At 39.3% G+C, this 15,000-nt stretch overlaps 1 protein-coding gene across 1 annotated transcript; it reads right to left on the bottom strand.

Moving 5' to 3' along the window:
- Nucleotides 1–432: 432 nt before the first annotated feature.
- LOC132657096 (speckle-type POZ protein-like) lies at nt 433–1,512 on the bottom strand. The gene has a single exon (XM_060393317.1). The coding sequence runs from the start codon at nt 1,510–1,512 to the stop codon at nt 433–435; it is 1,080 nt and encodes a 359-aa protein (XP_060249300.1).
- Nucleotides 1,513–15,000: the final 13,488 nt, after the last annotated feature.

Genomic DNA, 15,000 nt, shown 5'->3' with positions numbered 1-15,000 from the left:
AGAAGTCTTCTTTGCCTGTACCTTCTCATATCATTACAGGTTCATGTTTGTTTTCCCCTTTGCTCTGATCCCCTGGTCATGGGTTCTGCTCAGTACAATCCAGACATGTTTCAGCCCAAAGCACACCTTCTGAGATGCGTCTGTTGCAATCAACTGAGTTTAATCTTAGTTTTGAACTCATGGGACACCTATCAAATCAGTACAGCAACAAGGTAGACATGAGGTAGAATAAAGCAGAGTCCAGGGCTGTCCAACCAAACAGCATTCCACCTTCTTTCAGCCATTTGAAATCGTGAGCCACTGTGCTGTCCATCCCCAGATTCATTTTAAACTCGACAGCAATACCATTCTCAACCTGAGAGTTGCTGAAAATAACAGTGGCTGCTGTTTCAGGAAGACTGGTGCAGGTCACAAGAAAGCAGGTGCTGGGATTTATCTTTTCAAGCGTTTGAGAGGGGGTTCCAGGAAAGGGCTCAGTGCAGAAGCCAGGGCATGAAATGCTTCATCCAGCAAGTGGGGATGGAAATTCACCATAACCTTCCACCCGGAAGTCTCAGAGATCTCAGAAGCATGAACTGTGATGAAATCCAGTGCCTGCATTTTCAGCTGCTCTGCACTGTGGAGGTCAGCCAGGATGAGAGTGTGAGCAGCATTCTCCACTGAGAGGTCCCTGCAGAGGGCATCCTCACACATGACCTTCAAGCCCTCCAGGCCATACCTGTCAGCAGCTGCCAGCACACCAGTGGCCATGGTGTGGAGGTTTGGTGCCTTCCCCGTGTAAATGAAGCCCATCATCTCCTTGAAGACTTGAGGCTCCAGGTCCTTGATCTCAACTCTGTTCTTTCTCCTCTCCTCCATGTCATGTTGAAACATGGCCCTGAAAACTGGAGAGCGAGCTGCTAAGATGGCCTTGTGAGCCCTGAATTCCTGACCAGATACCAAGAGGCAGCAGTCGGTGAAGAGGGAATTTTCCCAAAGCTCTCCTACCTCATCTGTCAAATTGCAGCTTGGAACCTTGATCGTGGATGTCTGTCGAGAAAGGCTGAGGACATCTTGGCTCATACTCACCTTGCAGAAAAGAGTGAGCCTGCCATCAGGTAGTAGCCATTGGGCCTGGGACAAGAGGAAATCTCTATGGATGAACTGTTTGAATCCCCTGTGTTGGTATGGCAGGAAACTATTGACACCTTGGCTCTCCACATTATTTCTTTTCTCTCCATTGGCATCTAAGATCCAAAACTGGAACTTTGCCCAAATGGGGATCTTTGGACAGCTGAGCAACTCCAGAAAAACTGAAAGGTAATCTCTGCTTTCTTCATCAAACCCGTTTTGGTGTAGTTTCAAACACCATTTTGTTTGGTCATTGTCTTCTGATGAGAAAACCGGACTACTAATGGCTTCACTCAATCCCTCCAGAGAAAAATGGAACTTGCTGATGCTCCACTTGTAGGAAAATGTCTTAATGGTGATCTGTGTGGAACCCCAGCTCTCAGCTGCCAGGTCCTCTGACATTTCTGCTATAGGTAGTTTAGAAATTAAACTGGATAAAGGAAAAAAAAAAGAGCTAGGATTATTTCCTCTTCACCCTGCAGTACACAATTATAGATAATTATTAAAAATTTAATTCAAATACTACTAGGTTCTCCCTTCTATGACTTTAGAAAATTGTATCTCTTTGAATATCTAAGTTTGAATATTAGTCAGAGAAGTTAGCCCTGGTCACTAGCTACACCTAAATTGTGTGTGTGTTTGTGTTGACACTTGGGTTAATGACTAAAAGTTTGGACTAACATATCCAAATTCTGAAGAGTGGAATATTATAGAGACTCTCATTTCATATATGTTGTATTAGTCCGGGTTCTATACAGTAACACAATGCACAGTATGAACCTCTCTTTATATGTAAAATTGGTATTATGACAATGACTTACAAACTGCACTCTAGCTAATCCCACAATAGTTAAAGCCAGTACTTACTTAATCCACAAGGCTAGAAGTCTCGGGTGGTCTTCAGTGTATGCTGGACTCCTGAAGAAGTAGGCTCTAATGCCAGTGAAGTGAAACAATTGCTGTCAAGTTGAGGCCAAGCTGGCAAAGAAACAAGGTTTCATTCTTTCATGTGTTTATATATGCTTCCTGCTGAAGGCGTGGCCTAATCAGATGGGTGTCTTCTAGTCAGAAGACCTAGATTAAAGGTGTGTGTGTTTGCCTACCTCAAAAATCTGTCCTTGAACTGGGTCTGCCTACTTCACGTCAAGCAAAAAGCTTCTAATAGGTGTGCCCTCCCAGACTGAATTTTACTTAGTTCTAGAAGCTGTCCTTTGCTTAACATGGTCAATGTTCCTTAAAAAAGGATGAAGTCTGTCTCTGTCCAGATATTGTTTACACTTGTGATGGTGTTACACTCATCCCTGCCAGAGACATAATCAGAGAAAGCATGTTTTCTCTACCTTGTTAAGTAAGGGTCTGAGTGTTCACAGCATGGAGGACAGGAGGAAGATCTCATATATGGTGTCCAGGAAGCAGAGCCGGGAAGCTTTGAATGTGGGATCATTCTTTCTGACTTTTATTCCAAACTGACCAGTAGTCTGTCTGATGGCTCCACCCTGATTATACTTATACCTTTCCCTCAGAGAATCCTCCTAGGAAATACTTTCCTAGTTCTACTTGAGGTTGTGGTTTATGAATATCCTAAAGTTTTCTGGATTCAATCATAGAATTCAGATATTCAATATCTCATGTTCTGCATCCTCCACTGGTGAATTCTGTCCTTTCAACCTTAGAACTGCCATGCTTGCTCTGCTAGGCTTTAGTAGTGAGAGATTATGTAGGTTTCCAAAGATTATTCAGGTTTCCAAAGGTGCAGCATATAGTCAACAGTACCCAGGATGGTGCTCTGTGATGTTTCCCATTTTGTAAAGCGATGTGTAAAATGCTTCTTACATCTCTTTTCTCTTCTCAGTTCTTCACATCTTGGAGAGACTCACTAAGCCTAGAGAACACAGAAATAGTTTCTGTGATGGAATCAGCTCAGCAGTTCCCAGTCCAGCTCTCCTGTGAGTCTGGCTCCAAAGCTGCTCATCCCTCAGTACAGCATAAATCAGTCAATTGGCTCCACAACCAATGATATGATAGTATGCCTGAGTGACCCCAAAAACTCTACCAGGGAACTCCTACAGCTGATTAACACCTTTAGCAAAGTGGCTGAATACAAAATTAACTCAAAAAAAAAAAATCAGTAGCCTTCGTGTATACAAAAGACAAACGGGCCAAGAAAGAAATTAGGGAAATGACACCCTTCACAATAGGCACAAATGACATAAAGTACCTTGGTGTGAACCTAACCAAGCAAGTCAAAGACTTGTATGAAAAAAATTTCCAGTGTGTAAAGAAAGAATTAGAAGAAGATATCAGAAGATGGAAAGATCTCCCATGCTCATGGCTTGGCAGGATTAATATAGTAAAAACGGCCATCTTACCAAAAGCAATCTACAGATTCAATGCAATTCCCATCAAATTACCAACACAATTCTTTACAGACCTTGAAGAAAAATTCTCACCTTCCTATGGAACAACAAGAAACCCAGAATTGCTAAAACAATTCTTTACAGTAAAAGATCATCAGGAGGTATCTCCATCCCTGATCTCAAGCTGTACTATAGAGCAACAATACTAAAAACTGCATGGTACTGGCATAAAACAGACTGGTGGATCCATGAAATCAAATAGAAGACTCTGACATTAATCCACACACTTATGGACACCTGATTTTTGACAAAGATGCCAAAACCATACAATGGAAAAAAGACAGCATCTTCAGCAAACGGTACTGGTCTAACTGGAAGTCTACATGTATAAAAATGCAAATAGATCCATACTTATCACCCTGCACAAAACTAAAGTCCAAGTGGATCAAAGACCTCAACATAAAATCAGACACACTAAACTGCTTAGAAGAAAAAGTGGGGAATACCCTTGAACTCATTGGCACAGGAGACAACTTTCTGAACAGGACACCAATAGCATAGGCTCTAAGAGCAACAATCAATAAATGGGACCTCATGAAAACAAAAAGCTTCTGTAAAGCAAAGGACACTGTCTTCAGAACAAAACAACAGCCTACACATTGGGAAAGGATCTTCACCAACCATATTCTGACAGAGATCTAATATCCAGTATATATAAAGAACTAAAGAAGTTAAACAGCAAAAAAAAAAAAAAAAAAAAAAAAAAAAATCAAACAATCCAATTAAAAAATGGGGTACAGAGCTAAACAGAGACTTCTCTGCAGAGGAGTATCGAATGGCAGAGAATCACTTAAAAAAATGCTCAACCTCATTAGCCATCAGGGAAATGCAAATCAAAACGAATCTAGATTTCACCTTACACACATTAGAATGGCTAAGATCAAAAACTCAAGTGACAACACATGCTGGAGAGGTTGTGGAGAAAGGGAAACTCTCCTCCACTGCTGGTGGTAACATAAACTTGTACAACCACTCTGGAAAGCAATCTGGTGCTTTCTCAGATAACTAGGAATAGCACTTCCTCAAGATCCAGCTATACCACTCCTAGGCATATGTCCAAAAGATTCTCAAGTACACAATAAGGACATTTGCTCAACCATGTTTGGAGCAGACTTATTTGTAATAGCTAGATGCTGGAAACAGCTCAGATGCCCCTCAGTGGAGGAATGGATGCACAAATTGTGGTATATCTACACAATGGAATATTACTCAGCAATAAAAACCAAGGAAATAATGAAATTTGCAGGTAAATGGTGGGATCTGGAAAAGATCATTCTGAGTGAGCTATCCCAGAAGCAGAAAGATGCACATGGTATATACTCACTCATATAGACATATAATATAGGATAAACCTACTAAAATCTGTGCACCTAAAGAAACTAATTAAGAGGGAGGACTCTTGCTAAAATGCTCAATTCCTATCCAGAAAGGCAAAGAGGCTGGACATCAGAAGAAGGAGATAAGAGGGAACAAGTCAGGATCCTGACACAGAGGACCTCTGAAAAGCTCTGCCCTGCAGACTATCAGTGTAGATTCTGAGACTTATGGGCAACCTTTGGGCAGAGTGCAAGGAATCTTAGGAAAGAAGTGGGAAACAGTAAGATCTGGAGAGGACTGGAATTCCACAAGGAGAGCAAGACAACCAAAAAATCTGAGCACAGGGGTCTTTCCTGAGACTGCTATTCCAACCAAGGACTATGCATGGAGATATCCTAAGACACCTGCACAGATGTAGCCCATGGCAGTTCAATATCCAAGTGAGTTCCATTGCAATAGTAACAGGGACTGTCTCTGACATGAACGGATTGGCCTGCTCTTTAATTACCTCCCCTGAGGGGGAAGCAGCATTACCAGGCCACAGAAGTAGACAATGCAGCCACTCCTGATGAGACCTAATTGACTAGCAACAGAAGGAAGGAAAAGAAGACCACCCCTATCAGTGGACTTGGGGAGGGGCATGCATGCAGAGGGTGGAGGAAGGGAGGGATTGGGACAGGAGGAGGGAGGGAACCACAGGGCGATACAAAGTGAATAAAGTGTAATTAATAAAGAAAAATAAAGAAAAAAAGAAAAAAAGAACAATAACAAAAAATAATCAGACATCAAAATATATAGAACATGGTAAATTTACATATTCAAAACAAGCAGACAGAACTATAAAATATATTTTTACTTCTTATAGCTGTACTTTCAAGGGAGAAACACCTTGCTATCTGTTGAATCCAATTTTTATATCCATAGAGGCTTGCAGCTTTTTTTTAAACCTGATAATCTCCTGTTGCCTATTAAAGAGCTGCCTGCTTGCACAGAAGCCTTAAACATTTCTGAAAACCTGTTTTATGCACTTCAGCAGTGGTATCAGTCTTAAGGTTGGGTACTATAATGGCTTGCATCCCATATATAATCTCAAAGGGAGTTAAGCCTAGATGGAAAGGAGAATTCCTAACCCTATAAAGGGCAAAGAGGAGGAGCATCACCCAGTTAGAGCGAGTCTCCAAGGTCCATTTAGTTAAGGTCTCTTTCAATGTTATATTTATTTTCTCTATCTCTCCTGAAATTGGGACCTAGATGCACAATGCAATCTCCAATTTGCATCTTATGTCAATCATACTTAGGGCCTCTTGGACCCCAGGACCTTAGTCTGGGACCTGGGTGCCATCTTGGGACATTCTCTAAACCAGTGACCTGCCTCCTTGCAACATGTACAATGGTTCTTGCCCAGTGGTGGTCTGTGTCATCCTTTGGATCCTTTATCATTGACGCTTTGCTAATCTCTAGGGTGTGGAATATTGTTGGCCAGTAAGATCTTTGCCAGATTCTGGTCTGGAGAAGACTGATTAATGAAAGCCAACGCAACTGTACGTATATGTCCAGGCTTCTCTGGATCTATATGTGTATACCTGCGGAAGGCTTCCTTAATCCTTTCAAGAAAGGCAGCTGGAATTTCATCTGTCCCCTGTCTGACATCATGCACCTTGGCCAAATTAATAGGACATCTTGTGGCCACCTTGAGACGTGCCAGTAGTGTCTGCTGGTAGAGTAGGAGATGATCCCTATCTGCAGCCATGTTGGAATCCCAATTGGGCCTCTTGTAGGGAAAGTGGTTGGGACTCCTGCAGTGTCTGGGACATTTTTCAATGCTTCTGAAATAATATGTCTGCTCCCCTCTATGGCAGACAAAACTTTTAAAAACTGCTGACAATCAACCCAGGTGGGCTGGTGGGTAAAAAGAACAGTTTCAAAGAGATCAATCAAATCCCTAGAAGTGTCAGAGAACCTGGAATTCTGAGTTCTCCAGTTATCTGGTTTCCTCAGAGGGAGAGGATGCCCAGCAGATCTGGGTCCTTGACAGTCGGCCAGATACTGGTTCCAACAAGATAAAGGGGCTGGAGCTAGCTGGGGAAGGCATAGGGAGCAGCTTAAAGAGGAGGAGGTAGGGCAAGTTCACATCCTGATGTAAAGCCTATTAATTCATTAAGTAAATAAGCAATAAAGAAAAAAGGAGATACGGCAGTAGCCACTGAGTGCTAAGAAAGAGGAGAAAGGGTTTTAATAGGGAGGGGGCACTGAGGAGTCTGCACAAACATCCACAGCTGAGCAGAGCTGGATGCACTAAACTTGAGTTTCCTGAACAAAGAAACCAGGAAAACCCACAAAACACCTCAATGTTTTTATTCATTTTGTATTTTATTTGTAAGGTTTGGTATAAAGGCAAGAGGGTTTCTGGGACCTTATTCTGTGTAAAGACAGGACCATGGGGGCTCTGTTCCTTCTGGAATCTGTGCGTGTATGTGTTTATCTGTGGAATTAAAATGATGATATTTTAAAATGTGACTGAAGATATTAATATTTTTGGACATGAGACAAATCAACACCTCTAAGTTTGGTCCTGGACCATCAGAATTAAACTCTATAAAACATTTTAAAATTTATCAGGTATTTTAATATAATAATCCTTGGATAGTCTAACAAAAAACTTAAAAACAGTTTCTCACCCCTTTGGGGGAGATCAGAAGACCTTGGTATTTAGTTTATTATTCTTACAAGGTAAAATCAAGTCATGCTGTTTAATCCAAGTAAACAAAAACTGCAGTTATTACAATATATCACGTCAAAAAATCTTTATAATATGTTGTTCTTCATTTAAAAAGGCTGGAGATTCTTGAATGAAAAATGTTTGCTTATGCTCTTTTATAGGACAAAAAGGACTACAGCTCCATGTTAGCCCAGCGTTATGCAGGGTTATATTCAGATCATTGTTAAATATTATATAAAGTATATGCCTGGATGCCTGTACCTAAAATAAATGATTTAATGCTGTTTCTTTCTGGCCTATGGATTTGGTATGGCCAGAATAGTCTATTTTCGCTGAAGCCTGCAGGCTAAGTATAGTTAGTTCTCTGTTTAATGCTAAATAAAACTTTTGTCCTTTAATTTTTGCTGTTAAGTTTTAATACAATATGATAGGATTAATAAGATTTGCTAGCCCCTTTATAAATTATGTTTGATTAAATTTTTGCTTTGATTTTATTTTAAAAAGAGCAGATTTAAAGTTATGCTAAAGAGTATAGTTGAGTACACAAGATTAAATTTTACCTAATCTCTTTGTTTAGGTTGTTTTTTTAAAGGTTAATATTAAAATGGGTAACCATAAAGTTTGCCTATATAGATCTACCTAATATTTGATTCTAAAACATACATTTAAAATATTTGGCAAAATTAAACATTATAACATCCTGTTTTATAGGATGCAGTTTAGAGCAGATGATGAAGTTAGAAAAAGAGTAACTCAAATATGCTGGCTCTCAGCCTTGTCAAAGATCTGAAAAATATGGCATTTTAACATATGTAAGCTTATTATGACAGAGTCCAACCTGTTGAGCCACAAGAAAATAAATTAATTCAGTTTTTAAAGGTACAGCCTATAGATTTTCCATTTGAAATAAAAGTTATTCCAATTGTTGATACTTTAATGATATTTACTGATGATTCATTATCTGGTGTTGCTGTCTATGCTTATGAAAGCAAAACAATGTCTTTTCAAGTGTTTAGCACATCTGTGCAAATAGGAGTTATCTACAGTATTGGCTGTGTTTCAGAGTTTTAATAAGCAGTTTTAAACATTTTTACAGATAGTGTGTATGTAGCTCACTCTTTGCCTAGGTTAGAGACTAGGCAGGTCAAATCCAGATATTTTCTCCTGCTGGAATTTTATTTTTTACAAATTCAAAACTTGGTACAGGAAAGACACTTTCCCTTTTTTATAGAACATTTAAGGGCTCATTCTAATTTGCTAGGACCCCTGTCTAAAGAAAATGCATTGGTAGATAAAGCCACTAAAGTTTATTGTTGACAGTTAAAAAGAGCCCAGGATACCCATAACATGCATCATCTTAATAGTCATAGTGAAACCTTAAATATGGGTTGACTAAAAACCAGGCCGTACTATAATCAAGGCTTGCAGTACTTGTCCTCAATTTCAGCCTCTTCCTCGTTTGGGAGTCAATCCTAAAAGGATTGGTTCCAAATCAAATTTGGCAAATGGATATTACTCATATTCCTAAATTTGGAAAATTAAAATATGTACATGTTTGCATTGATACCTATTCTGGATTTATTTTTGCCACTCCTCAACCAGGAGAAGCTGCAAAAAAAATGTTATTGCTCATTGTCTACAGGCTTTTAATGTTCGACGAGTTCCTAAGCAATCAAAAACTGACAATGGAGCAGGATATACTAACAAATCTTTTAAAAGATTTTGTCAACAGTTTCAAGTTTCCCATACAACTGGAATATCTTACAGTCCTCAAGGACAAGGCATGCTAGAGCATGCCCACTAAACAATTAAGATTTATTTGCAAAAAACAAAGAAGGGGAGCCACTCCCATGGACACCTAAATTAAAAACAAAATGGATCTGAAATTTTAAAATTTGGATAAGCATGGTAAATCTGCATCAGATAGATATTTGCATACAAAAACCAAAAATAAATTTTACTAAAGTAAAATGGAGAAATCTTTTAACAAATCAATGGCATGCACCCGACCCTGTGCTCATATGGGGACAAGGAGTTGTCTGTGTTTTCTCTGTAGGAAAATGATGCAGCTTGATGGCTATTTGAATGCCTGGTGCAACAAGTGGATGAGGAGTTTTCTCCTGATAATGATAATGATGTCAAAGAAGACCCCGCCAGTCAAGATGACTGCTATGTGCTGCCCTCAAGGAAGAATGTTGTTTTTACATGGACTATTCTGGGGTTGTGAAAGACAGCATGGCTAAAGTTAGAGAGGGCTTGGAGAGGAGAAAAACACAAAGAGAACAAGAGGAAAATTGGTTTCATAATTGGTTTTCAACCTCTCCCTGGCTCACCACTCTCCTCCCTTCAATCTTGGGACCCATGGTGGGCTTCCTTCTTCTCATATCTTTCAGCCTATGGGCCATCAAAAGGCTTACTAGTTTTGTAAAAGAAAAAATTGACTCCCTGGCATCTAAACACATACAAGTTCATTATCACAGACTTAATTTGGCTGACAGAGGCTTAGCTGAGCCCAAGGAAGACTGGTAGCAGTCCAACACATGGGTCTTGATTGTGTTTGGCTCTCATGAGAACAGCATAAAACTCACATAATGCTTGCCTGATCTGGAATGGGGACCACATGAGTATAGGACAAGGTACCACAGGGGAAGGACCTAATTGTCCGCTTCTGAGTTCCCTGAGAAGCAAGCCTGATTGCATAGAGGTTGGTGTTTGATTACCCCTAACCACAACCTGCTGGGGATGCCCTCAGGTGTTGATGGGGTCTTCGTCTCCTCCCCAAAAAGACACCCAAAAAGGCTGCAAAACTCCCTGGGAGGATCAGGTCTCTACTTCCCCTCTCTGGTTAATGCCAGGTGTCTTCAAAAGACCTCAGGTTCATAACCTACCTGCTAGCCTCTTAAATTATTTGAGAAAGGGAGGGGATGCTGGGAGCCAAGGCCAGCTAGTTGAAAATTACAGACAGCTGCAAGGTCGTAGGTGAGAGATTTACATTTCTGGCACCTATGAGACTTCTGTGTGTCAGGCTAGATATTTTCAGATATCTTAGCTGACATTCTTGTTGTATCTCTTTTAGTAAACTTTCTTTTGTTTTACTGCATCATCATTAAACGCCCTGTTATGTTTTGTAAATTATATTGCTGACACATTTTCCCTTCCTGCCTTCTCCCTATAAAATTGTGTGAAAAATTTTCAATAAATGAGAGTGAGATCAGAGTATAGACTTGCGCTCATTCTTTTGTGTCTCTTGTCGCCACCATTCTTTTTGCAACTCCATAAGAAACTGTTGAACTCCCTCTGAACGGGACAAACTCCCACTCCCATCCTAGGAGAAGATTAGAAGTGAAAAGGGCTGAAGACCTCTTCTATCAACTTCCTGCTGATTAGGGTCAATGGGTCTGTAGGGATTACCAAAATAAAATTATTAGGATACCAACAGTCCAGTCTAAAGACCAATACCAAGTAGCAACATGAAGTCAGAAAAAGCTGCCAGACTCAGCTGAATTGCCTGGAGAAGTTCTCTGAAATATTCCTCTCTTCAATGTCAAGTGTCAGAGCACTAATAGAAGCACAGACGTGTCAACCCAAAAATTGAAGCCTCACTGTATGGGAACCTATATATATCTCCTCTCCTCAGAGTCCTCCCAGAGATGGTCTCAGCTCTCCAAAGTCACATCACTTGCAGGTAAGGGGTCAGAACAAAATATCACATGCTCTCTCACCAGCCAACCTACAGGAAAACATCATGTGCCCCACTTGCAGTAAAACATACAAGACAAAACTGAGTCGTCAAGGAAATCAGAAACTTCCACTTCATATTCTCATTTCTGTTTAAAAATGTGTTTTTACCTTTTACATTAACATGCTTCACACAATAAGAATAATCATAATTATGTGAACCATAAGACTAGAACTATATATCAAATAATAGCCAAACAAAGCATTAAATTTCTATCAATAAACAATAATTAAACAAAAAAGCTTTTATATTTCCAAAGCCATACAAAATAACCTGAATTTCTATCAATATACAATAGTTACACAAAATAACCTTAAATTTTTATCCACATACAATACAAAATAACCTTGAATTTTCACAAAATAACCTTAAATTGCTATTAATATACATTAATTCATACCTAGGCAAAGTAACACATCAAACGACCTAGAATATCATCCCCACCTTTTGAGAATGGGGATATCCTGTAGACAAAGATATCTCTTGAGTGTCCTATAAAATCTGGGATATTGGCCAAGTCCCAGGAAAGCTAGCTGAATCTTTTTTGTCCATTATTTCTGTTGTCTGTCTAGTCTTTGTGTTGTGTTTGGGGTAGCCCTTTTGAAGATGATTTGCATGCAAATTTTAGAAAAATCAGTAAGTGAGGTAAAACAAAACAAAACAAAACAAAACAAAACAGTTGGCAGGAGTGAATCACCCGGGCTATAGCTTTTTGAAGACACTCATGTCTCAGGTGATAAGAGGTTTTCCCTGGTCAGATCTAATCTTTGTAAGTCTTGTTGGTAAGCATGTTTTGTCATTCCCTGTAGATACATAAGCCTAACCACATCCCCATCTCAAAACTATTGCAGATTTCCTTTCTATTACTGCATCCTTATAGTATATTAGTTGACCCAGCTCTTCCGTTTATTTTCAGTAAGCCAGTGTCTCTCAGCTGTTGTTGTTCCTTTTTTTCAACATTAAGAAAATGTAGTCTATTGGTTATGCTAACCTCTGTAGTTCCTGTTTTCTTCCCTAAGTTCTTTCTCTCCACAATTTCCTCCATTTGTGTTTTCTTTAATTTTTCCAATTCTATCTTCAGATCTTGAGCGGTTTTGTTGATTTCCTTCACCTGTCTGACTGTATTTTCCTTCAATTCCTTCAGCTGTTTGTTTCAACAGTCTTCTGTTTCTTTTATTTCATTCAGTGATTTAAGCATTTCCTCTCTAAAGGCCACAAACTGTTTGGCTGCAGCTTCCTGTATTTCTTTGCAGGTGGCCATAATCTGTTTGAGTTTATCTTCCTCTAGTTCTTTATGAATTTTACTTGTTTCCTCTGTTATCCTCTTCATGAGCATAGACGTTAGGTCATCTTCTTGAACTTCAAATATGCTCGGGTGTCCAGGGCTACTTGCCCCTGGATAACTGGGTTCTGGAGATGCCATATTGCTCTATCTTTTGTTGATTGAGCATTTATGCTGGCTTCTACTCATTGCACTATCTTAGTTGTTTGGTGTTATTTTCTGGTGGTGACTGGAATCCTGTGGTGGAGAGAATCCCCTTGGCAGGAAGATGGTTTTTCCTGAAGGAAGCATCTGTTCTAAGATGTGATTGGTTCTTTCTTCAACTGCTTCTCTTGTAGGATTATAATACCTGTAATGTGCTTCATAGTGTAATATGCAAAGAATTGTTTTGTCTTATTGGCTACATATGTGGGAGCATTATCGGTCTTAATTTGTGTACATATCCCCTTAATTGCCATTCTTTCTAATAAGTGTATAATTGCACAATCATCCTTTGAAGAACTTGAAGCAGTTGCCCATTGAAAGCCTGAGTATGTATCAATGGTATGGTGTATATACCTTTGTTTTCCAAATTTTGCAAAATGAAAAACATTCATCTCCCAGGTTTCATTTTGTGTTTGGTCCCCTTAAAGTTACTACCAGTAGGTAACAGAATTTGGTTATATAGAGAACATGTAGGATATATATATATTTTTTATTATATTTTCCTTAGCTTGTTGCCAATGTTTTCTTGAAACATTTCTCATTAACATGATGTTTCTCATGAAATTTAGAGGCTTCTAAAATGTTTCATATTCGTAATTGGTCATTTTCCTCACTTGCTTGTGCCTGGCAAACCTGTATGTGAACAAATGGATAGTTTCTACTTATGATGACCTGTTGTAATCACAGAAAGAATGAAGTTATTTCTGAGCCTGGTTTAACAGGATCAAATTCAGCAGTCTCTATATGCAAAACAACTCTTTCTGCATATAAATAATCAGTAATTATATTAAGAGATCCTGGAAAATCTAATGATACTATAAGGATTGCATACAATTGTGAGATTTGAATTGAGGTAAATGGACTTTTGGTCACCTTGCTTATTTTGTCTGACTTATAATCTGCAACCATCTGTTTGCATCAGTCTAGAATGTTGGTGCCTCTGGAATTGCTGTTCTCTTTACAATAAGTGGAAGAATCCAATTTGTTCTTTTTATAAAATGAATTGATCCACTGTTAGGATATTTATTATTAATTTCTCCCAATTAGACAAGCGATTTGCCAATAATCATTGATCAACCACACTGACATTATCTCAGTATTAGTAAGAGGCACTACAATTTCAGACATATCTCTTCTTTTATAATTTGTTCAGAAATATTTTCTATATATGTTGGGACCAATTAAATAATGATGAGGCACAAAACAGATCTGATATGAAACAGCTTTCTTAGATGGGAATGAAGAGAGAGAGAGAGAGAGGAGAGAGGAGAGAAGGAGAGAGGAAGACATGATGGAAGGAAGAGATTGAATTTAGTTGATTGCAACAAATGCATGTCAACAGGGATTCTTTGGGCTGATACATGTCTGGAATGGATTGAGCCGAACCCATGACCTGGGACCCGAACAAAGAAGAAAACAAACATGAACCTGTAATGATATGAGAAGGGAAAAAGAAAACATTTCCTTTTTTAAGATCAGGGTTAATCACTGCTGTGAAAAACAACTGTTGGGAAGAGCAACTTTTGCTCATGCAGAAGACACCTAGATGCTTCCAAGCATACACAGGAGAGGTTTCAACCATCTGTAAGTGGACATACACAGGATCTGAGGCACTTTCTTGCCTCCATGTGCACATACATCTCTGTATACAAAATCTTACAAATAAAATATAAAATGAATAAAAATATTGAAGTCATTTGTGGGTTTCTTTGGTTTATATGTTTAGGAAAGTCAAGGTTAGTGCATCCAACTCTGCTCAGCTGTGGATTTTTGTACATACTCCTCTTTTCTCCTACCCTATTAACCCGTTCCTCCTTTTTTATTAGCACTTGTTGTCTACTGCTGCAACTCCATTTTTCTCCGTTACTTAATTAATTAATTAATTAAGGATGTGAACTTACCCTACCTCCTCCTCTGTAAGCTCCTCCCTATGCTCCCCCCTCCCTTTCTTCCCCACCAACTTTATTTCCAGAGAAGGATAGACCTCTGATGGATAGCAACCCCCTTGGAATGTCAAGTAGGACTGGGCACATCTCTTATTGAGGCTAGTCCAGGCAGTCCAGTTGGAAGAAAGTGATCCAAAGGCAGGCAACAAGGAACCTCTACTCCCATTGTTGGGGAATCCATATCATGACCAAGCTGCACATCTGCTATATGAGTGTTCACGGTCTGTGTCCAGCCCATGCTTGGTTTTTGGTTGGTAGTCCAGTCT

This window comes from Meriones unguiculatus, chromosome 10 (genome assembly GCF_030254825.1).
Source record: "Meriones unguiculatus strain TT.TT164.6M chromosome 10, Bangor_MerUng_6.1, whole genome shotgun sequence".
Taxonomy (NCBI): Eukaryota; Metazoa; Chordata; class Mammalia; order Rodentia; family Muridae; genus Meriones; species Meriones unguiculatus.
Note: the sequence above shows the minus strand (reverse complement) of the source record. Positions and strands in the feature narration are given on the sequence as shown.

What these genes read in the sequence shown, in the direction of transcription:
- LOC132657096 (XM_060393317.1), bottom strand. Translation starts at nt 1,512, where the DNA reads ATGTCAGAGGACCTGGCAGCTGAGAGCTGGGGTTCCACACAGATCACC.